Source organism: Cladophialophora bantiana, assembly GCF_000835475.1.
Source record: "Cladophialophora bantiana CBS 173.52 unplaced genomic scaffold supercont1.4, whole genome shotgun sequence".
In the NCBI taxonomy this organism is placed as follows: domain Eukaryota; kingdom Fungi; phylum Ascomycota; class Eurotiomycetes; order Chaetothyriales; family Herpotrichiellaceae; genus Cladophialophora; species Cladophialophora bantiana.
In genome coordinates this window covers 1,929,428-1,952,331 of record NW_015971578.1, presented here as the reverse complement: position 1 = coordinate 1,952,331, position 22,904 = coordinate 1,929,428, and the positions used below count along the sequence as shown (strand labels likewise).

Genomic DNA, 22,904 nt, shown 5'->3' with positions numbered 1-22,904 from the left:
ATTATTCGTATGCGTGAGATCGCTCCCAGGCCAACCGTGTCTGGTGTGTGTACAGAGGCTGGCCTAGGAGAAGTAAGGCAAAATTGTATGGGAACCAGGAAGCAGCGACGCAGATGAAGTCTATAACCACCTTTTGCGATGCATCCCGAGTCAGAAACAAGGCAAAATCCCAGATAACCCCAATCCAGAACCGTGCTCCGAAGACGACTAGAGGATGGAACACCTCGACTTCTTCTTGGTTGTCGTAGGTCGAGGGTTGAGGACGGCTCTGTAGCAACGTGAGTAGAATGTACGTCTTGCACATATGGAGAAGTCTCCCACCTGATGGCTTCATCGAAGACACTCTTCAGATTTCGCTGTGTGAGTGCCGAACATTCCAGATATTTGACTGCTTTGATCTCTTTAGCTACCCCCAGGGCTTGCTCATAAGACACAGGTTCCATCTTTTTCGCCCTCAGATTGTCCGCTGTTGCTTTGTCTTCCCTCAAATCTAGCTTTGTCCCAACAAGGATAATAGGTACATTAGGAGCGTGGTGTTCAATTTCGGGGTACCACTACGCCCAAATCATTAGTGGCAAAATTACCAAAGTTGAGGAGAAAGGGGTCTTCTACCTTTGCTTTGACGTTGTCGAAGCTCGGCGGTGAAACGATGGAAAAGCATATGAGGAAGACGTCTGTTTGAGGGTATGATAGTGGTCGCAATCTGTCATAATCTTCCTGACCGGCAGTATCCCATAGTCCCAAGGAAACGGGCTTCCCATCTACCATGACGCTGGCGGAGTAATTGTCAAAGACTGTGGGAATGTATTCGCCAGGGAATGCATTGGTGGTGTAGGATATCAGCAAACAAGTCTTCCCCACGGCACCGTCGCCAGTTACCACGCATTTTATTGATTGAGTTGGTTGCGCCATGGTTCGCAGAAATTGATTGGACTTTCAACGACAACCAAAGAGAGACCAGGCGAGCTTGAGATCGAGCTGTCGACGTCGTCTGAGTAATTTCGCGCTCGCAGCGCAGGCCAGGTGCTCGTCTGGTTCGGCACAGGTTCAACAGAATGAGCGCAGGATGGGTAAACGCGAACCGTGTCCAGCGGTTAGGCGCGTTTGTTGAAAGTTTTGTCGAGCCCGCAGTGTAAAGGTTACACGATGTTTACGGCACCTGCAGTTCGGTGAAAGGATCGAGCTGACTGAGAGCAGGTAGAGACTAGTTTGTCGACACCGCTTGATGCAGTGGAAAAGTAAGTGCACCGTAGTTTGCTGCAGAGGGCGCAGGACGATGGAGTATGGGCCAAGAAGGAGAAGGACGAGGAAACTCAGGGTCCAGGGGGTTTTGGACGAGCACACCACTTGACGGCACCGTCCGCGGTCGACGTCGCCGGGGGTGGTTTGGGGGTTTTGGACTTGGGTTGACTTGGGATTCAGATTTGGGATAGGCCACCAAGGCAACGAGTCAAAGAAGCCAGCCAAGCAGTATGACCACTGGCTGAGGCAGGTTCTGAGACGCTGGGAGTGTTGGAGGCTTCGCTGGAGAGAAACCTGCGACAAGGGAGCCAATGGCAGGTGGAGGTTTGGCGAGAGCGGCGAGAGCAGTGAGAGCAGGTCAGGGCAGAGCCAACAGCGCAGAGCATCCCGTTTCAGAATCATCTGTGGGAAGCGTGTCCCACCGCTTGGTCTCCTTTGGCTCAACCCGGACATGGGCCAAGCTCTTACTCGGTACTGTCGGGTTAGTAAGGTGTGAGGGGCCTTGTTGACCTCAACTTGACAGCAGCACTGCGACCCTCGCGCCTCATGACGAGCGTGCTCCTTCTCCAGACTTCGTAGCCAGACCCTAGCAAGAGATGGTGATATATTGAAAAAACAACACCTCAAAGGGGAGGGATAGAGAGACAATGCGAGGTAGCAGCCGACCGATATTAAAAGAGGCACATCACATCAACAACAAAGTAGGCCTTTCCCATCAAGAGCGATGGCCCAGATTCTTGTTCTTCTTCAGTCATTGTACCCAGTGCCGTATGCACAAGGCAGGGGTCGAGTCAGCAAGGGAAAACCAAGAGCAGTCTTTGAGAAGTCGCCATAGGAAGCAGCAAATTGGAATGGTATATATCTACATCTGCTTCAAGCGGGCCGCCCACTGTCTATCTCCATTCCCTTTGGGACCCTCATCTCAGTGGTGTTCAGAGAACTACGAACCACAAAAGTACCACCCGTGCATGTCCACTGCTCGCCGGTACCTGATTGCGTTGATACGAGGAGCTTTCGGACCATCAATTGGCTGTCCGCTTTTAGTGATTCTCCCCGGGTGGTCATCCTCCTCGTATTAACTATACTCCCAGAAGCCCCAAATGCAGCGATACAGTTCGAGGCCGAGTCATGTCTTGAGGAGCTTGGACAAATATCGATCCTATCATTGCACAAGTTCTAGCCCATTCCCTGAGCCATGATGCAACCAGTGTTTTCCAGAGCAGGACTTTGTCATGGAGCTATGGCCGAGAAAGGACGACAAAGCTGGGCTCTTCCAGGGCTCACTACTTGCAGACTGACCCCGAAGCAAATGGGCCTACGAGAACTCCACGGGTGGTTCCTAAGCCTTTGGTAAGCCCCGAAAACAGATAATGATGGACAAGAAGAAGGTGCACCAAGGCGCCTGACTAACATCAAGCAGCTGCCCCAGGCCACCGATGGTGGCCAGTGCTCACTGTTTGCGAGGGACTCCACCGCGTCTGCTGGGCAGTGCCCACTGAAATCCGACTCCCGAGCCGCCTGAAAGGGCTAGGAGATACGCCTATTCCTTCTAGACAACCATCATCATCCAGACATCGCTGTAACAATGACAGCCTGTCCACCTATCTACCAAGAACATCACAGACACCAATTGCCATTTCGGTTGACCCTCGTGTAGCGCCCCGGCGACCGCCGAGAGCTCAGTCACGAATTTGTATATTGCTCGCCCAACTTCCAGACGGCAGGCTTGCCAAAAAAGAAAAAAGGCAAATCCCCGGTCCTCAAAAGTCTGACTGTCCCTGCTCGGTCGCCTCCTTCGCTTCATTGTCAGAGGCACACGTGGAGGACCGGACTTGAACGTGCGAATAAAAGTTCCTGAAGAACTACCAAAAACGTCATGACAAAGGTGCCATCCTCTTCGACCAGCCTTTGCCTCTGCGGTAGAAGGGCGCCCACGCTCTTTTCCTACTAAATGCTCTTCAAGAGGAGTCGTCCTGTCTCCATTCAAGGTCTAAAATAAGGCTGTGGACTTGCCGTCAATACAGACTCCTTGTTCCCTCCTGTGGCTGTCTGGAGCCTTTGCGGCTTTGGAAACTGGAGCGGAAGCACTGGAAGCTTTGGGTCTCGCAGAATGGCGCCAGCTATAACGCCGACCATGTCTGCCCCTAGTTCCAAGAAACCACAGCGTCGTTTTCAATTCATCGACAATAGTGATGTTACCTCAATGGGATCCAACTCCACCCAAGTCCGGCGCCATGTAATGCAGGAATATATGAGGGAGAAGCGATGGGAGGCTCGCTCTCACTCCAACACCGCCGATGGATCTGAAGGACCGACTCGAAAGAAGCCAGACAAGCCTAGATCGCGACCGCGATCGCGTCAGAGACGTCTCCAGGGTAGAGATGCGGTAGCGACCGATGTTCGAGAATCGACCAGGAGTATAGCGACGAAAGCGACTGCAAGTGACAACGCTGACGGACAGAGCTATCTAGATGAAGCCGTCGAGGAGATTGATCGTCAGATCCCACACCTTGTGGTGGGACGGACGAAGCCTGCGACCACCTTTCGTCTAGGTTCTACGGCCTTTGCCAAGTTGGCGGATATGATCCCCAACGCTCCCTTCACTCCTCCGTCCTCGACCAAGTCCAGTGATTCATCACCACCTCATAAGCGGCGTTGGCCGTCGAGCGGTTCTTCGTCTCAAAGCCCGGAACCACAATCGTATCTGAGTGCTGCGCGAACCGATCCGTTCGCCTCGCTCCCAATGGAACTAAGCCCTCAAGATCAGGAACTATTCGATTTCTATGCGAACGTCATGCCAGCTTGCTCATATGGGTTTGAAAGACGCAGCCCCCTTGCACACAATTGGTACCTAACTGTGTTCATCCCGGAGGCCATGAAAGGTGCCGTGTGCTTCCAAAACACCATTCTCGTTCACGCCGCCAATACTCAAGCTTGGGTCCAAGGTCTTTCAGAAACACGTCTCGCCATCGAGCATCGGGCTAAAGCGTCGCAGTTGCTCCTCCATCACTACCAACAGTACCCACACGACACTTCGGATGCAACCATATCGGCCACAATCTCTGCTGCGGCGCTAGAGGATTTTGACCCGCGCATAGAACGCCGTATATACGCATGGATGCACTGGGACGCGGTGGTGCAAAAGATCAGAGACCGAGGTGGACCAGCAGCCCTGGTTCAAAACAACAGACTACAGATGTTGATAAATTGGTCCGATTACATTTTTTCCGGCTATAAAGGCCATGGCGCTACATTCTACTTTGACCACCAGTCATCACCGAGTCACTCATCTGACCAAGAGGCTGAGGCTATTGCTCGTGCTGAGATCGCCGAGCAGTGTGAGGAATTCATCACCTTCCTCAAATGCGCCGAACATCTTGCCCTTGTCCAAGCCGGCATGCAGGGCAACCCGATCTCACGAAATCAACAACCCTTGCGCTACTCTGTCTTTTTACCTGGACAACCACTTTACAATCTCCTTGCAAGCCCAAATGGCCCACGGTACACGGAGACGGGACAATTCAAACAGATCATTTCCAGGTTGGCGTCTCTGATGACAATCAACACAGCCGTTTGGGAGTATCGTCACTCAACGGAATTCAGCGAAGCATTCTTTGCTGAGCTCATGGACAACATCATACATAATGAACTAGATCGACACATTTCAGTGGAAGCACTGATACAAATATTGTTGAGTGGGAGCAAAAACCCTGTCTTATTTCATACGGAGAGACCATGGTTTGTGGGGAGAATGCTCAAGGTCTCTAAGCGCTTGTCCCGACCGACTTTTGAGAGGCTGAACGAGTTACTCCTAAACTTCCTGTCTCTGGGCCCAGGGCTCGCACCCGCCATGTTGGACTGGGAAGACGAGCTCCGTGCAGAGATTTTGAACGCCCCTTTGGTCAGTTATCGGTCCCGGTTCATGCTGGAACCACCATGATTTCTCGCTTCTCTGGCAACCTAGGCAGGCCGAAAATGACCCTTCAGCTTTTCTCGCTTGTTCTTGCTCATTACCCATCTGCGGGGCTGACCGCAACAGCATTCACGAGGTCAAAAGGCTGTTTTGGCACGGGCATCCCTGGACTCCCGGCAGCCTGAGCCGAGGGCTCACCGGACTCTCCCTGGCGGGTCCACCTGTTCAAACACCTGACGGGAATTACTCTCGCCTAGGTAAGGTCCAGCAAATGGCAGGCTGAGCTCCCTACCCTGTTCGTCTTTGACCCACGACCTCCCGAGCAACGTGCAGGACCGTTGAGTTTTGACCATTGGTAATTTGCTGCTCAAAGTCGATGAAGACCTCTAAGCAGAGGGTTTCGAACACGAAACTGTTACCTTAAGGGTGCTGCTGAGATTGGATGCATTATCAGAGAATGGACTTCACATGTGCGGCTTTTTCATTGGGAATCGCAATACGAGGCCCGGGTCTTTGGTGGGTTTTTGGTCGCTCAAAGTGGCTTGTCTGAGTGGCCAGAGTGATCTGGGGAAGGCTCCAATTCTGCCCACTGCGTGCCGATGGCCCCCTGCCTCTCGACGCTTTGCTGAATTCGACGTCCATAGCATCAACCTCGTCCCTCAGTCGGTCAGTTCGGAGAGTTTTTCAGCACTTTGACTGCTTTTCAAACTGCACTGTTGATACCGCAACATCTGGTCAATAACATAAGCAACTCTCTCACAGGTCCTGCTGCCGTCCGGCAGCGATCGGATGACAGTCAGATGCTCTTAGTAGGCTTTTGTTGTACTTTTGCTTGCTTGGGGGCTTTTCTCTTTGGTTATGGTGAGTGTAATAGCAGTTCTTTCTCAGCAACGCTTCTCGCAGAATCTTGTTCGCGTCAACTGCCACATTACCCGCGCGCACACACACGAGCAGAGCCTACAACTACAATGGCTTGGTACGAGATGGCGAAGACCCCTGTTTTACTTTGCAGACACGGCAGCATTAGAGATCATTGGCTGACAAGTAGCTGCTGGAATGACCAGATTCTGGCATCATCTCCTCTTCCATCGCCCAGACCGACTTTGTCAACCGCTTTGGCAATGGAACTCTAGCGGACAATACAGCAGGCGGAATTGTATCATCCTTTACAGGAGGCGCCATAGTTTCATCACTCTTTCTCAATGTGCTCTCTGACAAGTACGGCCGACGTGCTGCCATCTTTCTTGGGGCCCTGTTGGCCTGTTTAGGAGGCGCACTGCAGGGCGGTGCAAACAACGTGGCCACTATTATTGTGGGCCGCGTAATCGCTGGCCTGGCTATTGGGCTGCTATCGGCCACGATACCAAACTACTGTTCAGAGGTCGCACCTCCCAAGTTTCGAGCCCTTCTTGCTGGGTTGCAACAATGGAATATCGGCCTTGGGTTCGAGTCACAATCGGGCAATAGTCCCTGAATCTGCTGGCTAATTGAACGCTAGGTTCGTTTGCGCCCAATGGATCGGCTATGGAAGCTCGCTGGTCCACGGCCCTTTCAGCTGGAGATTTCCACTTTCATTTCAAGTGCTGCCGGCCCTAGTCCTCGCAGCGGGAATTTGGTTCTTGCCCGAGAGTCCTCGATTCCTCGCCGAGCGCGGAGACACACTCCATGCTCACGCAATCTTGGAAAGACTCCATCGCAATCATGAACTTGTCGAAGCCGAGTACAGGCGCATTCAGGACAATCTTGAAGCCGAGCAAAAGTCTCGCATGGGGTGGCTCGACATGTTTCGAGAATCACGCCTCCGACGACGAGTGCTGTTGGCATGCGGGATACAGCTTTTCACGATAACGTCGGGAATCAACGTCATCAACTAGTAGGTTTCCTAGAAAGCCGGCGCTGGAGGATGTTTGCGTCGAGGCCCTGTCCCTGATGATGAAGCTGCTCGATGCTAATGAGAGACTAGTTACGGACCTAGGATTTACAGTTATCTTCATTTTAGCACGACCAGGTTAGCGCTCGCTGTCAATAATCCTGGGGTTCTTTATAGCCGGTTCTGATACGGAGCAGGTCTCTAATGATTATTGGAATATACGGTGCCCTTGCCCAGGTCTACAATACGATCTGCATCGCATTTGTGGACCGAGTGGGACGAAGAAAACTTCTAATTCCGTCCATGATTGGCATGGGAGCAGCACTATGCGTCAATGCGACCCTATCGCATTTCTACATCGACGGAAACCAAGACCCCAGCCGCAACGAAAACGCCCTGCGCGCGTGTGTGGCCATGTATTTTGTCTTCTCGGTCTTTTTCACCAGCCTTGGGTGCATTTCCTGGATTTTCAGCAGCGAGGTGTTCCCAACGGCAATCCGGGCAAAAGGCACTTCGTTGTCCACATTCACCAACTGGGCAGTCAATTTGATCTTCGCACAGTGCTCGCCCATTGCACTTTCGGGGATGGGTTACCGGTACTTCTATATCTTCACAGCCTTTAATTGGGTCGCTGCAGCCGTGGTCTATTTCTTCTATCCTGAGACACAAGGGCATACTTTGGAGACCGTGAATGAATTGTTCGGTGATCTCCAGCTTCGAAGTTCCGCAGACTCAACCGGGAACGTCACCTTTGCTGCTGCCATGAACGAGGACAAAGTTGTGGGTGAAGAACAAACACCACCGACCAGATCAGATCCGCTTTCTGAGTCGATGAAAGCCTTTGAGTCGACCGGGGGGCGCCCCTGCAGTCAACAAATTGATCCTGCCTGATACTGTCTACAATAGCCTCTGGGCTAGGTGGGAGGATGGGCGTCTGGGATGTGCCTGAATACGCCTTAGTGCGAGGGGCTGCATCATCTCGGTTCGTCTGCAGCCTCACGTAATGATATATTTACGACATCTCCATCACGCCGCATGACGACCTTATTTCTCGACTGCCCTACTACCTACAGAAGAACCAAGTGTGGCAATAGGTGGGTCGTTGGGTACAGCGAATAGAGCTTTTCTAGCAACCTCCAATTGAGGGATTAATCCGCCAGATATATTTGTGATCGTCTGCTAGGCTCTATAGCATGGCCATGTTCTTCTGCATGAAGAGCCCATGTCTCAGCCGCCATACACCGCTTGTTGATAAAGGGCATATTGGGTCCTGGGGCTGCATCTGTGCCGTGACATGAGCAACACTTATCATCACGATACCCACCACAGGGGTATATTGAGGGTATCCGACTGGCCCAGGGGCCCTGAGCGATCGGCGGGGCCCCCTGGGTTCAGTAGGCCGGAGTTAAGCAAGTGGAGGGAGGGCCCGCTACGCGATAGGACGATGGTCCCCAAACGCCACGCGAAGGACGAGCATGGAGGCTGGTAGGTTTGACTCGCGAGCGCCTTACTGACCGAGGACAATGCGCAGCGCCGGTGAGATAGAGCAGAGTCGGACTCGAGACACTGTGGACAGAGTCTCTTGCAGAAAACGGAGTACACACGATATACATATAAACACAACATATCCCGCTGCTTCTCTTATTTTCGGTCTCGCAAGAGCGAGCTGCCCCTCCGGGGATAAAGCGGCTGCAACCACCAGCTGCTAGGTTAGAAGGAAGAGAAGCATGAGTCAGTAGTACGTAGGTAGGTACTCCCTACCTACTGTAGCCATGCGTCCCCTTTAGAGGTGCTGGACACAAGGGTTGCATTTAAGGCTTTGTCGTACCTGTGACGCCCTTGTCCTACCTTTCCAGCACTGCGAGACCCCCAGAAACCCTGACTGAACCCGCCTCCGGGCATGGCTGCTAGGCTGAACATGCAAAAAAATCAGTCAAAAACCAGCATTCGATCGGCGTCTGCCCACCAGTTACCACGCAGCCATGGGATCGAGAATCCACCGTGTGTGTGCGTTCGATGGGCCTGTCACCGAGCCTGTCGCCTCGCCCACTTGCTCCCGCCATGCAAGAAGCCTAGCAGGGCCCAAGAGGGGATACGAAGGAGGAGGAGGAGCGAGGGGGGGCAGCGAGGGGGGCCATCGCACAGGTATCCGCTTCCGGTCCCCAGCAAGCTATCAAGCAGCAATCCCAGCTTCCACCCGCACGACCAGACTCCATCACCATGTCCAATGACGCATCCCTCGCCGTTAAAACAGGTCCTTTGGTTAATAATGTCACGGCTTCAAGTGGGGGGTGACGAGCGCCTAAAGGGCACAGCAGCCCGGTGGGTGGAATGGGTGTGGAATGGGTGTGGACATGCTTCCTTTCCCCTTCCTGTTCCCTTCTTCCCTTGTCCCTTACCCGAGCACGGTGCCCTCTCGCTTTTCCCTTGTCCTTGTCGTTGGGCGGCGGACGGATTTTCTCGTACGGCTCGTACCAGCAAAAGGTTGATCAGTTCCCAAACCTCTGCTTCTTGCACACGATATCATTTTCTTCCTTTTCCCTTTTCTCTTCCTGTCGCTCCTTCTCAGCGATATCGCTGTCCCCCCTTCAAAAGCACGCACCGGAGCTGCGGGGTATCTGGCTCCGAACCCGGCACCGTCGACCGGCCCTGACAAACTGATCCTTCAAAACTTTTGTGCTTTTTCTTTGCCTTTTTGTATGCCATCACCAGACAGTTCTGTGCTTGACAACCTCGACCCTCCCGACAACTCGTGAGCGAATGAGTGCTACGACGTCCTCTCCTTTTACAGTGTTTCCTCCCTTGGTTGGCTGCCTGAGGCTGGAGGACGGATGGGCGACCAGGAACTGATAACGCCCCAGTCTATGGGTCGCCCTTCCGACGAGGCTCTGAGAGACGAACCTTCGACCACTGCTGCAGTTGCCACCAGAAACCACAATGACGAAAATGCTTCGGAATCGCGGCCCGAATCTCCTCCAGCTGAGACGCCGCCTAGTGACTCTGGGACAAAGCCAACCGTCCCTATGCAAAAGCGACGACGGGTGACCCGCGCCTGTGACGAGTGTCGTCGCAAAAAGATCAAGTGTGATGGCAAACAGCCTTGTACGCATTGCACCGTCTACAGCTACGGTGCGTGCCTTTACTAATCCAGGACCATCCGTCCTCCGATGCGGCGCCATGAATTCACTGACTTTGAGCTTTTAGAATGTACATATGATCAACCTTCCAACCGACGGCGGAATCCTGCCCCACAGTATATCGAGGCGTTGGAGCAGAGGCTGCAGAAGGCCGAGTCAGTCCTGCGCTCGGTCCTACCGGGACTCGACCTCGACGATCCTAAATTTGACGCGCGAACCGTTGAACAGTTGATCGAGGCAAGCCGTGCAAATGCCAATGCCAATGCCAATACCAACGCAAACCCAAACCCAAATGCAAATGTCAACGGCAACGGCAATGGCAATGGCAATGGAGCTGGGAATGGCAGACCCGCGGCCGACCTTCCAAAACCCGAAGATGATGCTCAACTCCAATCGATGGTTGACCGAACCGGCTCGCTGGATTTAGACGACCATGGCAATTGGGATTTCCATGGCCATTCATCTGGTTATGTCTTCATGCGAAAGTTTCGCGCACAGTTTGGCGACCAGTTCCTGGCAGAGTACCGTCACCCCAGCAAAAACCGCACAATTGCCCAAATCCTCGAATCTCCCAAATCGGCAAACTCGTCACCGATAGATCTCAGCGTCCCTCATCATGTCGACCTGCCTCCTAGAGAGGTGGCCATTGAGTTGTGTCGCAACACCCTGGACGACTGCTGCGCTCTCATGCGCCCCATCCACCGACCGACTTTCTTTAAGCGACTGCACGCAGTGTACGATACTGATCCCGAGCAATATAACAATCGGCATGTTCAATTCCTGCCTCAACTCTATGTGGTCATGGCTGTTGGCTGCCTATTCTCTAAGACCGAGAACGAGAACACGATGCTGGATCTCAAAGGCTACAAGGAGGCAATTGAACAAGGGTGAGGGTTTTTGTTTTTGAAGTCGATCTGAGAACGATCCCTCGCTAACGCTGCATCAGATATCAATATTTTAGTTGCGCTAAGCAGTTACTAGACATCACGGATTGCAGGGATCTGGTGACCATTCAAGCCATCGTCTTCATGATACTCTTTTTGCAATCGTCGGCAAAATTGCCGACTTGCTACGCATATATTGGCATTGCATTGAGAGCATGTTGCCGACTGGGCTTGCACCGCAATCTGCCCATTAATAATTTCAACCCGATCGAGTCGGAGGAACGGAAGCGAATATTCTGGCTGGTACGGAAGCTCGACTGTTATGTTGGTACTGCACTTGGTCTCCCTCAAATGTTGAGTGACGACGACATCGACCAAGAATTTCCTGCCGAGGTCAACGATGAGTACATTACCGAACAAGGCATTCTACCAATGCCGACTGGCACATTTCCTCTCATACGAGCAACTAACGCTCACACGAGGCTGACGATGCTTCTGAGAAAGGTGGTTCGGTATATCTACCCTCTGAAATCTCCAGGTAGCTCCAAGGCCGAGCCCGTCTATAGCATCAGCCACAAAAAGATCCGCGAGCTTGAAAGAGATCTGCAGAACTGGATGGATCAATTGCCCACCGAGTTGAGGCCTTCGGAAAATGCAGGTCGGGAGCTCTCAAGGTGGGTTCTACAATGTGTTTGGGCGCGATGAAGAGCTGACGGTGCCCAGAGTCCAACAACATCTGCGAATAGGCTACGCTCACGTCCAGATGATGGTCTATCGACCGTTTATACACTATGTATCTCAGGCATGTCAAGCGAGGAACGTCGATAAGAGGAGCTTCGCTTGTGCCGCCGCGTGCATCAGTGTCGCAAGGAACATTGTTCACATAACAAGCGAAATGAAGAGGCGAGGCTTATTGGTAGGATCCTACTGGTTTGTCATGTACACGACCTACTTCGCCATCCTGTCGCTCGTATTTTTCGTCATCGAAAACCCCAACAACCCCACGAGCACCGAGATCCTGAAAGATGCAAAGGAAGGACGGGACACACTAGCAAGTCTAGCGAAGCGAAGCGCCGCGGCCGATAGGTGTACTGTCAGCCTGACGGTAAGCCGCATCCAACGACGGGTGTCAAGAAATGCTACAATGCTGACTGACTGTTCCACTTCGTAGGGCCTTTTCGATGTTCTCCCGGAAAAGCTGAAGGAACGGCGGAGTTCCCTCAATTTCGCTCCAGCAAGCACTCGCAAGCGCCCGCCCCCAGGGACCGAAGGAGGCCCAGCACAGGAGAGACAACCTGGCCCAGACGTCGCAAATACAATGGGCTCTCGAGAACACTCGGCGACGCCCAGCAGGGCAAGAACATTACCTTCAGATTATCTAGCCAAACTGGCAAAGAGAACCTCTTTACCAGATCCGGTCATGTCGAACTTCTCGGAGCAAGTACAAAGTGCTCAAATGATGGGATTCCAAAGCCCGTCAACGTCGTCTCCCATGTCGCCGAACTATCAATATACGCCGCAACTGGGCAATGCCCAAATACCGGATTTGAAGAATGTCATGTTCCCCAGCGACAATCCATTCGCGTATCCTAATCAACCCATGAGTGCCATTGAATCAGTCGATGGGCACTACTCGTTCTCCGAGCCCAGCATGACCCCCAACGACCCGAATATTTTTGGAACACCGAGCAGCAGCCATCAGATGCCCATACCTACACCTCATTTCGCGGGTTATGATTACCCTTTTCAGCACACGTTGAATGAAAACCCTAGCTTAGCACAGCACTTTGGCAGCCAGACCAGCCGAGACTTTAACGCGCCTTTTACCGATATCCTTATGCAGAACGCGCTGGGGACGGACATGAGTCACCTAGGAGGAGTTCCGAATACGACAGAATCGATGAACATGGGGGGCGGCGATGTGAGCGCCTCGACGAATCCAGACGAATACTGGAAACATCTCAACGGAGGACAGATAGGACTGGGAACCGGGCTGCCACCCGGGGTGCAACAGACCAGCATGGATTATTTTGGCACTGAGAGCTGGACCCCAACTTGGGCCGAGCATCATCATCATTACGGCAGCACCCCCCAGCAGTGACGAACGGGCAGGCATCTGGCGCACTGGAGTGTTTTTGTTCTACTGGGACCCGATCTGAATTCAGGTACGGTGGCGCGGTTCTCTGCTTTATGATGATACCACAGGGTTTGGAATGGGGAAACGGGGCTGATTGGCAATTCCACGCACGGGTCCTTGGCGTAACGGCGTTCTTGATCATTTCTGTCCGCAAAAGATATTGATTGGGGTTGAAGTTGATTGGTGAGTGAGTCGGGGATGTAACCGCAGTGGACAGCAGTGATATTTGTGAGGGGCGGGAAAAATTGGATTTGTGGTTAAATCAGAGCACAGGATCAAAAAAAAAAGACACACGATGAGAACTGTCATCTACGTATGTAGCGAGTTGGTCGTTAGGCTTGCAGGAGAAGAATCACGCAGACCAAATTGAAACATGCGATGGGTGTCGCCCTGTTTCGTAGCGGCAGCGACCAGCGGCAGCGACCGAGCGTGATATTTCACCAACAGGAGCCATCAAGCCGAACTGAAAATCATAAGGGGCACGAATCGAAGTCCTGGGGTGTTCGAGCAGAGGTGGCTCTTCGTTGGTAATCAGCATTCCGTTGAATTGTCTTTTATCTTTGGAAACAAGGGAGTCCACTGTCCTTGTACTTACACGCCGTTAGCTACATTAGAGCGACCACTTCGTCGTGCTTGAGCCCTTTTTTGGGCTATTCTGTGTATTTGGATAAGAGGAGGGAGGGGGGTTTGTCAGAGTGTGGCATCAATTTTGTTCAATTCAGCGCGGCCATGTCATAATCGTGAAGTCCGGAAATGCTCAAGTAGCCACAGCGCGACATTGTAATATATGAGTCCCTACCTAGCAAGTGTGTGCCAGGAGCAGCCAGTCAGTCCGTCAATCGACTCGCGTTGTGCGGTCTTTTATGTAACTGTTCAAGGCCAGAATGGCGGATTGACAAAATGCCCTGCGAATGGAAAAATAAGAGTAAGAGTCCGGAGATTTGTTAATTGTAGGACTTTGCGCCGCACACCGATCCGTTTCCATGCACAAAAGTACAACAAAGTGTCTACGACTACAGGTCGCGGATTGCGAGATGAACGTGTTACGCAGGGATGAAGAACAAGAACATGATCGTCGTCATCATCGTCGCCGTATATCTTGTCGGTCCCGAGACCAAGCACCCAAGCACCCAAGAATTTCCGCTCTTTCTTCGCCTGTCACACCAAGACTTCCGCCACGGTTGGCGAGGCTACTAGGCTGGGCGCGTTGCGTTGCTGGCACCCCGAGACCCCAAGAAACAGGCGAGAGGGGGAAACCAAGGAAAAGGGGGACAAAGAAAGGAACCTCGCTTAGGGGTGCGGATTTCACCAAGGGTACAAAGTATGAAGGACCTGTAAGCTTGCGATGGTCCACGCCCTTTCCCCCTCCTTATCTCACAAGAAGAAGCTTAGGAGTCTTTTTCTCGATCTGCTTGTGATGAACTCGTCGGATCACATGTTTCGACGAGGCAATAATGTGATCAACGGGGTATGATGGAGGTCAAGAAAAATCTACCAAGTACCCCTCAATGTCCCGACCTACCAGTACATTGCTATCTACCAGCCTACCCAACCTACCTAACCTAACCTAGTTGGCGAGACGGCTTCTGCGCATGGCGAGATACCAGTACAAGTAGAAGTATGAGCCGAAGTATGAGCACGTCATACGACTTCCTTCTTGCCATGTGGTTCGCAAGTTTTGCTTGGTTAGGAATTTTTCAGAGATTCTGCAGAGTGTGGCGTATGGGGAACAGGCATGTCCACGGATCATGGCTTATGCTTGGTAGATGGTGCAACTGTCACACCACTCGTTGGGCTTTGATCTCTTTTTGCCACTCAAGGAATAAAGGAATAATCCAACCCGCAGACGAGTGAGTGAAGCCGCACCGAAACGAGGAATAATCTCTAGATCGAGTCGTTCATCGCGCTTATCGTCCATGTGACCGTGCAAGGCGTAGACATAGAAGCTAAGACCGGAGAAGCCGTGGCAGAGGAAATAGATACGAAGACCAAGAGATTCCGGTCTTGGACAGCAAATTTGGGGCCACCATGGGCAAATTCCTGCGAGCATTAGCATGACGGAGCATGGAGCAAGGGGCCACCAAGTTTTGGACCAGGTTGCCACCGCCTGCAAGGGGCCGTCCCCTCTGGCGGTGTCACCACAGGGAGTGACAGTGCTGCGCCTCGCTCACCATGTCTTGGACTCTTGGTCCATGTTCCTCCCTTGGCCAATTTCTCGTCCCGCTGGGCTTGTTCCAAGGATTTCCGACGTTCCAAGAAGACCAAGACTCATCAGGGTTTCATCGGGGTCCCATTCCGCTCTCAGCTCCTCGTTTTCTCGGCCAGCTCTCTTGCTCTTGCGCGTAGCCATGAGACCACGACAAAACACAAGAGGGGTGTGCGTGCAATCAGCACCGTGAAAGGGGGCTGCCGGGCAGATGGGCCGGCGTTTGGCAGCGTCCAACTTCACCGCTGAGGAAGGTTGTTGAGATGGATATTTCCGGAATGCAGACTCGCTTTGCAGCCTCCGAGTTCGTATCACGCTGACAGCCAGCCGACACGAGCTCAGGATTGAGAGTGAGAGTCTGCTCAGTGCTTGTGCTCAGCATGCTCAAGCGTGCCCAGAGCTGCTCTCCTAGTTGGTAGTCGGCGCAATGAAGCGGCAGGGCCCCACCAGCACGCAGCAATGGGTGACCTCTGAATGGTGGGATTTTCTAGCGGCTTGGCACGGGCTCAGGCCAAGACGCTAATGGAAGCCTGGAAGGTGCTCAGTCACTGCCACTCTGCGCTTCGACGGCCAGATGCGTGTCGCCCTCTCCCTCTGGTCCCTCTGGTGCCTCCTCTCTCTCTGTTCTCAGTCTTCTGAGGCCCCAGGCTCAGCTCCTACCTCCTCCTTTCATGCTGTTTCCCCTCTGTTTCGCTGAATTGAATCGCCTGGTGGCTCCTGCCCCCCCCATCACCTCACCTCACTCAACCTATTGCTCCCCTCCCCCAAACAGCATCAAAGCCCCCCTCCCCCCCCCAGCCGCGAGCAGAATAGTAGTGTCTTCCCTTCTCGTGTCTAATTAATTAAACCTGCTCCTCTCTGAGTGCTTCTTTCTGCCCTCCAGGCGATCTTAGAATCCCTCATCCTATCGTCATCTTAGTCGGCGGTCCCAGTCCAGAAACCGCCAGATCACCCAGCGGGACGATATACTTAATAGTAGTCGGTCGCCCGCACCCGCCTAACTACTCAGGCCAAAAAAAAAACCTTCACCACCTTTTCCCTCACCCGGAATTCTGGTGGCCCTTCACTCTTCTTCGTCTTCTCTATCCTCACTTTTTCACTTTTTCATCACCCTCACCATCCGCTTGGCGTGATTCTATTGCGTGATCGGATTCGCATCGCAGCCTCGCGTTCTGAAGTTGGGACTCTTCGATTCCGCCGCCAAGTATCGACATCGCTCTTGGCGTTGACTTCGAGCCAAGCAAACAATGGCTGATTTGGGAGAGAGAAACACGCCCACGCCCAATCCTCCGGCCTCCCAGGAGGTTGCTCAACAACCAGCTCAACTCCAGCAGCAGCCGCTGGCTTCAAACCAGCCCGCGCCCAGCGTCAACGCTGCCGGGGAAAACCTGCAGTGTCAGTGGCAAGGATGCGGCGAGCGCTGCCCTTCAGCTGAAGCGCTTTACGTGAGCCTCCCACCTCCCCTTCAATCTCCCCTCTATCCTGACGTCCGTCGACGCGCTCTAACATGGAATACTCCAGGAGCATGTTTGCGAGCGCCATGTCGGTCGCAAGTCGACGAACAATCTCAACTTGACCTGCGCCTGGGGCGCTTGTCGCACCACCACGGTGAAACGCGACCACATTACCTCCCACATCCGCGTTCACGTGCCGTTGAAACCTCACAAGTGCGAATTCTGCGGCAAGGCCTTCAAGCGTCCGCAAGACCTGAAGAAACATGTCAAAACTCACGCCGACGATAGCGTCATCATGCGCTCTCCCAACATGGAGCCCGGTGGTGGCCAGCGTCAATCTCAGAACGGCATGGGACAAGGTGGGCAGTACGGCAACTCATACTATGGTCGCAGTCTGACTGGACAAGTGCCTCCAAACTACTATGCCCCTGCCATGCCAGGTCCGCAAGATTACACTGGCCAGCATCACCCCAATCAGTATTACCAGCCGCATCCCCCGGTCCCGGTAAGCACCATCTCTTTGTTGCTCCGATCCTGTTTCCTCGCGAGGACGACTCTAATGGCGGATGGCAGACAGGACAACACCCAGGCTATGGCCCCGTGACGTACTACAGCACCGCGCCCCAGACCACCTACGACTATGAGGCCCGCAAGCGCGGCTATGATGCTCTCGACCATTTCTTCGGCCAGGTCAAGCGCCGGGAGGTCGACCCGATCAATTTCCACAATGTCAGCCGCCGTCTATTTGAGCTCCAAGGCCTACAGCTGCCCCAGATCATCCCAGCCGCCATTCCGACTCCCGCCTATCAACCGGTTGCGGTCGGTGGTGCCTATGGGCAAGAAGACCCTATCCAAGCCTACAGCTTGCCACCCATGGGTAACGCGAAGACAAGGGAAGATTTGACATCTATCGACCAAATCCTGGAGCAGATGCAAGCCACCATCTACGAAAACGATGCTCATCTCACCGCCGGCGTAGCACCCACCGGCTCTGGCTATGTAACATATGCCCGCTCCAGCAACAGTCCCCCCAGCTCTTCCCATCAGCACCATCATCCATCAACTGCCGCTCACACCAATTCAGCCTCGTTGCTTCAGCACGGGCACCAAGACAGCATTGCAAGCGGTGCCACGGATGCCAGCACACCGGGGCTCACCCCTCCGTCGTCTGCGCAAAGTTACACGTCCGGCCAAAGCCCCCTACCTGGCCACGCCGCACCAACCAGCAGCGCCATGTACCCAACTTTGCCAGCTAGTGCTAGCGACATGGCATACGCCGCTGCCAATGCCGCGACACTCAGCGGTCTCTACGAGAGCGATGACCGCCGCCGCTGGGATGGTGGCCGACTTCAGCGTGCTGCTCCTGGCAAGCTCAAGGACGAAATGGATACCGGCAGCGACGGCTCCGTCACTCCTCCGGCCTCTGCCGCCAACAAAGAGGCCAAGGGCAAAAAGAAGGCGTCGCCGCAAGATAGCGTCATTGACCCTGCCCTCGCTAGTGCCGAAGGCGCTGAGACCCCTAAGAGCGGTGAATCCAAAGATGCTCCCGACCAGACTGAGATGTGGGTTCAAAATATGCGTCTGATTGAATGGATGCGCGAGTTCATCAAGAAGAAGCTTCAGAGCGGCGACTACGAGGATGGTGACGCGGCGGGTAAGGACTCGGCCGAGAAGGAATCTGGCGAGCACGCAGACGCCGAGATGACTGGCACGGACGAACACAAGGAGAAATCCGAGGAAGAACAACTTTACCCTGTGCTTCGGCACGTGGAAGAAACGGCCTAATCTAAGTGTTGATGATGATGATGATGGAATCGGGGCCGGAGCGTCGGATTTTGTCCAGATACTGATGAAAAAAAAGGGAAAGGGTCCAAACATGGCTTTTATCAAAGCTTCAAGAGGGCGTTGGATGGGCTGGCCACGAATCGATGACTTTTTATTCACTACTCTTGCCATTTTGCCAGTCGGGGAAACGAAGTCAGATTGTACGGATGAAGATGAGACACCAAAATGCAATCCCAGACATTCACAACGCGCGAGAGATGGATGTGGACAAGCAGTCCCATGGTCGCCGCCGTTATCCCCCTTATTCTCCGAGACTTGTAACTGTCCAGTACCTCGTTGCAGATGGCCTGTTGAAAGAATTCGCGCCATTACTTGTACACTGAGTGGTGTCTCTGGTCACCCTTCAAAAGCAGAGTCTTCGAGGAATTCTAACAAGGATCAGACACGATGATCATCGCGTCAATCCAGGTTATGCACAAGGCCCCCAATATTGGTGATGATCTCACGAGTGGTGCAAATAAGCTTTTCTCTACTGATTTCCCCTGCGAAGTTCCTTTCCATCTCACCATCTCAATCTCCTCCCTTCATGACTCTAACAAGGAGATGAGATGCTACACGTGATGCCATCTCCTGGCCATCTCCTTATTGACCATGTCCGCTTTAATATCTTCTCGTGTTGCATTACGTTATGAGAAGGGATTCGCTCCAATATCAGGTGATTCTTGCAGGATTCTGCTGTTAGTTGCGGAAAAGCTCGGTAAGTTGGACATTTCAACCTCTCATGATGGACTTTCCATCGTCACCTGTTTGAGATCCAAGCGCCATCCTCCACAAAAGTGTAGCATCGGCTTGCAGAGATTGGTTAGGGAGTAGAGGAGGCATGCGCGTACTCTGGTCTTACGTCCGACCCGAGCATCAATGCGCTCGTCGGGGCTCCAGCTCCAAGACATCTCATGACTTCACAACCTCATTTAATCAAGCTTGATCGCTGCATACATCTGGCAAGCGAGTCACTTGAGGATCGAGGATGCACCCCCAATAATCATCACTTGGATATCTGTCAAAATACCCCATTGAACCGAGAGGAGAGAACAGAAACAAACAGATCATGAACGGACCCAGCCAAAAGGTCTTGGTACGCAACTTCGAGAATGTGGTGCGAGGAGACGTTGCGTCCGTCGGAGGCAAGAATGCTTCCTTGGGAGAGATGATCGGTGGCCTCAAGAAAGAGGGCATCGCCGTTCCGCCTGGCTTTGCCACAACCGCAGACGCGTATTGGCGCTATGTCGACGCAAACGACATTAGGGGGAAGATGACCAAGCTGATCGAGGAATGGCAATCTGGCAAGGCAACTCTTTCGGAAACTGGCTATGCGGTGCGCAATCTGTTTTTGCGTGGTGACTGGCCGGCGGATGTGGCAACCGCCATCACAAACGCCTACCAGGAGCTTTCTGCGCAAGCAGGCATTAAGAATCTGTCCGTGGCCGTGCGCTCCAGCGCCACGGCTGAGGATTTGCCCGACGCAAGTTTTGCTGGCCAACAAGAAACGTTTTTGAATATTTCGGGTCCAGCTGCGCTATTAACCGCCTGTCGACGTTGCTACGCTTCACTTTTCACGGACCGGGCTATTAGCTACAGACAGACCGCACATTTTGATCACCTGAAAGTCGCCCTGTCTATCGGCGTGCAACGCATGGTTCGATCGGATGCTGCCGGTTCCGGGGTGATGTTTACTCTCGATACTGAAAGTGGCTTCAACAAGGTTGTGCTCATCAACGCCGCCTGGGGTCTGGGCGAAAATGTCGTTCAAGGCACCGTCAATCCTGACGAATACCAAGTCTTCAAACCGCTTCTCACCAATCCCGACCTCGTTCCCATTATAGAGAAGAAACGCGGTGAAAAGGCTATGAAGATGATATATGGAAATGAGCATATGCCAACCCGCAACGTGCCCACCTCAAAGAAAGAGCGGCACAGTTTCGTGCTCAACGATCAGGAAATCCTCAACCTGGCGCGCTGGGCTTGCATTATAGAGAACCACTACAAATGCCCCATGGATATAGAATGGGCCAAGGACGGCATCACTGGAGAGATGTTTATTGTCCAAGCGCGGCCCGAGACTGTGCAAGCACGCCGTGAAGCCAGTGTCTTCAAAACATACAAAATTGGTAAGAAGGGCCGTGTTCTGGCGACTGGTCTTTCGGTTGGCGAGGCAGCCGTGTCGGGTCGTCTGTGTCTCATCGAAAACGCGAAGGACATCGGCAAGTTCGTCGATGGGTCGATCTTGGTTACGGCAACGACTGATCCGGACTGGGTGCCAATCATGAAGCGAGCCGCAGCTATCATCACCGACCATGGCGGGCGAACATCGCATGCAGCCATTGTCAGTCGTGAACTGGGTGTCCCTGCGGTCGTTGGAACTGGCAATGCCACCTATGTTCTGCACACAGGACAAGACGTTACCGTGTCTTGTGCCGAGGGCGATACTGCGTTTGTCTATGAAGGCATCTCGGACATCACGACCAAGGAGCTTGACGTGACCGGGCTACCAGCCACCCGAACCAGCGTCATGCTCAATCTCGCCAACCCGGCGTCCGCTTATCGTTGGTGGCGTCTCCCCGCTGACGGGATCGGATTGGCACGAATGGAATTCGTCGTCAGCAGCATTCAAGTTCATCCTATGGCCCTGGTCCATTTCGAGAAAGTGAAGGATGAAAACGCCCAGGCAGAAATCACCAGACTAACAGCCGGTTACAAGGACAAGCCCGAGTATTTCGTCGACAAGCTCTCTCGCGGGCTGGCGTGCTTGTGCGCCGCCGTCTACCCCAAGCCAGCCATTATCCGGATGAGCGATTTCAAGACAAACGAATACGCCAATCTCATCGGCGGAAAGGACTTTGAGCCAAAAGAAGAGAACCCGATGCTGGGATTCCGGGGTGCGTCGCGGTACTACTCTCCACGCTATAAAGAAGGGTTCGCGCTCGAATGCAGAGCAATCAAGCGGATACGGGAAGACATGGGCTTTACGAACGCCATCGTCATGATTCCCTTCTGCCGGACCGTCGGCGAGGCGGCAAAGGTGATGGAAGTGATGGCGGAAAACGGGCTAAAGCGCGGCGAGGGCGGCCTCCAGGTCTATGTGATGTGCGAGATCCCCTCTAACGTGATCCTGGCCGAGGAATTCACCCGCCAGTTCGACGGCTTCTCCATCGGCTCCAACGACCTGACCCAGCTCACGCTGGGCGTGGACCGCGACTCGGCCGAGCTGGCCGACCTCTTCGACGAGCAGGATGCGGCCGTCAAGTGGATGATCTCACGCGTCATCACGGTCGCGCGCAAGGCCGGCCGCAAGATCGGCCTCTGCGGCCAGGCACCCAGCAACCATCCCGAATTCGCAAGGTTCCTGGTCGACTGTGGCATCAGCTCTGTTTCGGTCAGCCCGGATAGTTTCCTCGAGGTCAAGAAGCACGTCCTGGCGAGCGAACAGGCACTGGCGCAGGCTAAGACGAACGGTTCTTGATCGTTATTGTACTAGTAGCGAAGTACGGAGGAAGGGGAAAGGAGGAAAAGATGGATATTGTAAAAGAATCATCTCAAAACAACTTATAACGTGCGAGGTACGAACGTGTTACATACGTTCAGAATCATAGTTAATTTCACGAGGGTGTTCATTACAAGCACCACACATGTATATGGTATTTGGCCTCTATCGTCCATCATCCGATGGTATATCTCTATGTAAGAAGTATCAGGCCAGCGCGAGAGTGTACTGTTCCCCAAAGCCAGGAAGAGAAAGAAAAAAGACAAAAAGTGTTTCATCTTCGGTCTTTCTGTCTCGTGTCGTGTGCCTTGTGTCTACTTTAGGCTGTTTGGCTGGGTACAGGATACAGGCATATCAAAATGTAGCATTTGTAATGTATCGAAGTCCCCCTTGACCCCTAACCCCCCCCCCCCCCCCCCTCCTCAAGGCCCTAAAATCCTTCTCCCTTGCTCTGCGGCCCAGCCCTGTCATACGGCTTGCCTTGCTTGATACCGCCTGACCTAAGCTCGCTCGTGTTTGATAACTCAATACAGCGCAGCACTGGATACAGTAGCGGTAACAGGAATGTACGAATCCAATTTTTCCCGGCCCCGGGTCGCGGGGCCCTGGTCCCATGGTAGAATATACCGTGAAAGCAGTAGTTTGCGGAAGAGCAGTCAGAGGAAGCACGCATGGGAGAAAGAGGAAAGAAAAAGAAAAGAAAAGGCTTGCAACGAGATCCGGAAGAGGCCCCCC

General features: G+C 53.3%; 6 protein-coding genes across 6 annotated transcripts; 5 read left to right on the top strand and 1 right to left on the bottom strand.

Annotated features, from left to right (window-relative positions):
* Position 1: 1 nt before the first annotated feature.
* Z519_03484 (uncharacterized protein) lies at positions 2-912 on the bottom strand (the record flags this gene model as incomplete). The annotated part of the gene is made up of 3 exons (XM_016761234.1): positions 2-268; positions 294-554; positions 613-912. 3 exons carry the CDS (start codon positions 910-912, stop codon positions 2-4), a joined length of 828 nt encoding a protein of 275 aa, XP_016623084.1.
* Positions 913-3,376: 2,464 nt separating this feature from the next.
* On the top strand, positions 3,377-5,182 carry Z519_03483 (uncharacterized protein; the record flags this gene model as incomplete). The annotated part of the gene is made up of 1 exon (XM_016761233.1): positions 3,377-5,182. The coding sequence occupies one exon, from the start codon at positions 3,377-3,379 to the stop codon at positions 5,180-5,182; it is 1,806 nt and encodes a 601-aa protein (XP_016623083.1).
* An 831-nt stretch (positions 5,183-6,013) lies between these two features.
* Z519_03482 (uncharacterized protein) lies at positions 6,014-7,916 on the top strand (the record flags this gene model as incomplete). The annotated part of the gene is made up of 5 exons (XM_016761232.1): positions 6,014-6,131; positions 6,220-6,598; positions 6,654-7,028; positions 7,119-7,163; positions 7,223-7,916. The coding sequence occupies 5 exons, from the start codon at positions 6,014-6,016 to the stop codon at positions 7,914-7,916; spliced, it is 1,611 nt and encodes a 536-aa protein (XP_016623082.1).
* Positions 7,917-9,856: 1,940 nt separating this feature from the next.
* Z519_03481 (uncharacterized protein) lies at positions 9,857-13,147 on the top strand (the record flags this gene model as incomplete). The annotated part of the gene is made up of 5 exons (XM_016761231.1): positions 9,857-10,154; positions 10,230-11,049; positions 11,109-11,720; positions 11,770-12,151; positions 12,218-13,147. The coding sequence occupies 5 exons, from the start codon at positions 9,857-9,859 to the stop codon at positions 13,145-13,147; spliced, it is 3,042 nt and encodes a 1,013-aa protein (XP_016623081.1).
* Positions 13,148-16,636: 3,489 nt separating this feature from the next.
* Positions 16,637-18,628, top strand: Z519_03480 (uncharacterized protein; the record flags this gene model as incomplete). The annotated part of the gene is made up of 3 exons (XM_016761230.1): positions 16,637-16,834; positions 16,911-17,348; positions 17,417-18,628. The coding sequence occupies 3 exons, from the start codon at positions 16,637-16,639 to the stop codon at positions 18,626-18,628; spliced, it is 1,848 nt and encodes a 615-aa protein (XP_016623080.1).
* Positions 18,629-19,736: 1,108 nt separating this feature from the next.
* Z519_03479 (phosphoenolpyruvate synthase) lies at positions 19,737-22,148 on the top strand (the record flags this gene model as incomplete). Its single annotated transcript, XM_016761229.1, has 1 exon — positions 19,737-22,148. The coding sequence occupies one exon, from the start codon at positions 19,737-19,739 to the stop codon at positions 22,146-22,148; it is 2,412 nt and encodes an 803-aa protein (XP_016623079.1).
* Positions 22,149-22,904: the final 756 nt, after the last annotated feature.